General features: G+C 55.5%; 1 protein-coding gene across 1 annotated transcript; it reads right to left on the bottom strand.

The window, feature by feature from the left end:
* Positions 1 to 273: 273 nt before the first annotated feature.
* On the bottom strand, positions 274 to 2,450 carry HBQ1 (hemoglobin subunit theta 1). Its single transcript, XM_040229135.1, has 2 exons — positions 559 to 2,450; positions 274 to 459 (listed from the first exon to the last, which is right to left on the bottom strand). The coding sequence occupies exons 1-2, from the start codon at positions 994 to 996 to the stop codon at positions 331 to 333; spliced, it is 567 nt and encodes a 188-aa protein (XP_040085069.1). The 5' UTR covers positions 997 to 2,450; the 3' UTR covers positions 274 to 330.
* Between the last annotated feature and the right edge of the window lie 711 nt (positions 2,451 to 3,161).

Raw genomic sequence — 3,161 nt, 5'->3', positions numbered from 1 at the left:
AACTAGGTGCATATGAGGTGTCTGAAGGCGGCAGCGGGGAAGACGATCCGGGCGGGGCCCCTGGGGCCCATGACGCCCCGTCCCGAGCGGCTGGATCCCCAGCCGATACCTCCAAGTGGCCACGCTCAAAGGCATGGTGAGTCGCGGCTTACCACGTGGGAGTGGAGACTCTGTGCAGACTTACCACCTCCGCTTGGGAGGGGCGTCCCACCCTCACTCACACCGCCACCCCACCCTCCTCAGGCCCCTAGAAAAGATCACGGGCACAGCTGGGACTCTGTCTGCGGACTTTACTCAAACACTGGAGCCCCCAGCGACCACCCTCCCAATTTAGCCACTGCTGGGGGCCAGCGCCGAGATCACGTGGTTCAGAAACCTGACCAGTGAAGCGTGCATGTTGGGGCTGAAGTCTCCGGGGTAGTGCCGGGCGAGGGTCACCAGCAGGCAGTGGCACAGCAGCTGCAGACATACAGAGTGGTTCCCACGCGGTGCACCACCCCTTGCCTGGTGGGAGCCCCCTCCGCTGGCGACGGGCGTCGGCCCCACCCGAGAGCTCACCTTGAAAAAGACCGGGTCCACGCGCAGCTTGTGCGTGTGCAGCTCGCGAAGGTACGACAGGGTGCGCGGCAGGTCGTCCAGGTGGTTCATGGCCAGTATCAGCGCATTGGCCACCTTCTGGCCGTGGGCTCTGACCTGGGCGGAGCCGGGGCTCAAGTTTAGGTGAAGGAAGTAGGTCTTGGAGGAAGGGAAGGCCACGAAGGTCCTGCGGGAGGAACGGCGAGTGAGGCGCGTCCTGATGGCGGGGCCTGGGGAGGAAGGGCTCCGGAACAGGACGGCGGGGGACGCATCCCCCGAGCGTGCTGAAGACAGGTGAGCCCTGATGTGCCGGGGCCGTGCGCACCTCTCCAGGGCCTCCGTCGTGTAGATGCCGACGTTGGTCCCGAGCTTCCGCCACAACGCGAGCACTGCAGCGCGGTCCGCCGGCGCCAGCACCATCGTGGAGACCAGCCTGCCGCGCTCTCGGCGTCTCGGTGAAGCCCGGGATGCGCCTGCGCCTGCGCCTCTCGGCCTGCTGTCCCCTTGGCCTCCGTGGGGCGCCGGGCCTCTGGTCGCAGAATCTGGCCGGGAGGGGTCTAGGAAATCTCCAGGGAGCGTCAGCTCTGACCTGGGGCCTTCCCAATCGCCCTGGACCCTGAAATCCCTATTTTTGGAAACTAATATTTAGTATGTGTCAATATTAGGTGGCCCTGAATTTTAGTATTGAGTTTGGCATTGAACGTCAGTCTTTCTCATTTATGGTATATAAGGAAAGTAACAGTTTCTTCTTCCCAAGGTTGTTCCTGGTTCATAGCAGAAGCCCTTTTCAGGACAATGAGCATTCAGAGTGGCTAGGATAGATCCTGAAAATAATAGCCAATACCTATAAAGCACTCATTCTGTGCCAGGCATCACTATACATCCTTTTTTAAAAATGCATTGAAATTCACATAAAATTTACTATCTTAGCCATTTGAGGTGTACAATTCAGTGTCTTTAACTACATTCACACTATGTGTTACCATCACCACTAATTCCAGAACTTTCTTATCCCAAATAGAAATCTAGTTGGCGCTAATGGTAAAGAATCCACCTGCCAATGCAGGAGACTTAAGAGACATGAGTGTTGGGAACACAAGGGTTCGATCGCTGGGTCAGGATGATCCCCTGAAGGAGGGCATGGCAACCCACTCCAGTATTCTTGTCAGGAGAATCCCATGGACAGAGGAGCCTGGAGGGCTGTGGTCCATAGGATCGCAAAGAGTTGGACACAACTGAAGCGACCTAGCACAGTACAGGATAGATCCCCCACATAATAGCTAATACCCATGTAGCACTCATTCTGTGCCAGGCATCACTATACATCCTTTAAAAAAAATGCATTGAAATTTACATAACATAAAATTTACTGTCTTAGCCACTTTCAGGTGTATAATCCAGTGACTTTAATCATATTCACTGTGTGACCATCACCACTATCTAATTCCAGAACTTTTTCATCATCCCAAAGAGAAACGCTGTCCCCATCAGCAGTCAGTCCATAACCCCTGCCCTCCAGCCCCTGGACATCACCAGTCTGCTCTTGGCCTCTGTGAATTTGCCTCTTCTGGACATTTCATGTGAATAGAATCATGCAGCACACAGTCTTCTGTGTTTGTAGCATGTATTTACACTTCATTGCTTGTTATGGCTGGATAACATTTCATTGTCTGTTTAGACCACATTTTGTTTGTCCTCTCATCTCTCGATGGACATTTGGGTTGTTTCCACTTTTAGTCCAGGCTCTCATTTTGCCTAATAATAAAATAAGGAAGACTGCCTCTTACTGAGAGCTCATATGCTAAAAGCAGAGCACACTGAGGCAGGAAACTTGCCATCCATTTTCTGACAGAGACTCTTGGGCCCAGGGAAGAAAGGACACTGCTTCCCAAGCTGAAAGCTTGGGGCTGGACCACTGCCAGGACTGGACACCTCAAGCCGCAGAGGCTAGGGGCATTCTCCGCAGGAAGAAAGCACCTCTGAGTGTAGGCACCCTGCCCCTGGCTCTCCTCTCCACAGCAGCGCCAGGGGGAGTCAGTGGGCCTCAGGGCAGTGCAGTGGATCCTGAGCTGCCCCCCGCCAATCAGGCCTGCAGACCCTCAATGGCCCAGTGGGTGTCCTGGGGGGGGTGTATACCAGGTGACAGAGGTGCCTCCAGGACCTGGCCTGGCTCTATAAGGCCACTATGCACCCCTAGCTTCCTCTAGGCACTTGGTGGGAAGGGAGGCACCCAGAGGGCCTCTGTGTTCTCCGCACCACCCAGCTCCAGGAGCAGCCCCGGGAGAGCTCCGAGTCCTGGCTGGAGGTCCGCCAACAGATTGATCATTTGCGCAAAAAACTCCGTGATGAACATGCAAGGCTCTGGGATGAATTCAGGGAAGGGCCAAGGTACTCAGAAATCACTCCAGGCTGAGGGTGAGGGCTGCCCAGAGAATCCTAGGCAGTGGCCGTGGGATGGGCTGCACCCCCACCCCTCCATCCAGTTTTCCCCTTCTCTCTCTGCCTGAGAGCTCCTTGGTCCAAGGCAATGAGAACCCCGCCGGTTCGCGGACACAGAGACCCGAGGCTACAGACAGACACTGCAG

Source organism: Oryx dammah, unplaced genomic scaffold (genome assembly GCF_014754425.2).
Source record: "Oryx dammah isolate SB20612 unplaced genomic scaffold, SCBI_Odam_1.1 HiC_scaffold_2, whole genome shotgun sequence".
In the NCBI taxonomy this organism is placed as follows: Eukaryota; Metazoa; Chordata; class Mammalia; order Artiodactyla; family Bovidae; genus Oryx; species Oryx dammah.
This window is presented reverse-complemented; position numbering and strand designations above follow the sequence as displayed.

Coding starts and splice junctions, on each gene's coding strand:
- HBQ1 (XM_040229135.1), bottom strand. CDS start 996: ATGGTGCTGGCGCCGGCGGACCGCGCTGCAGTGCTCGCGTTGTGGCGG. Junction 460..558: donor TGGACCCGGTCTTTTTCAAG/GTGAGCTCTCGG, acceptor GTATGTCTGCAG/CTGCTGTGCCACTGCCTGCT.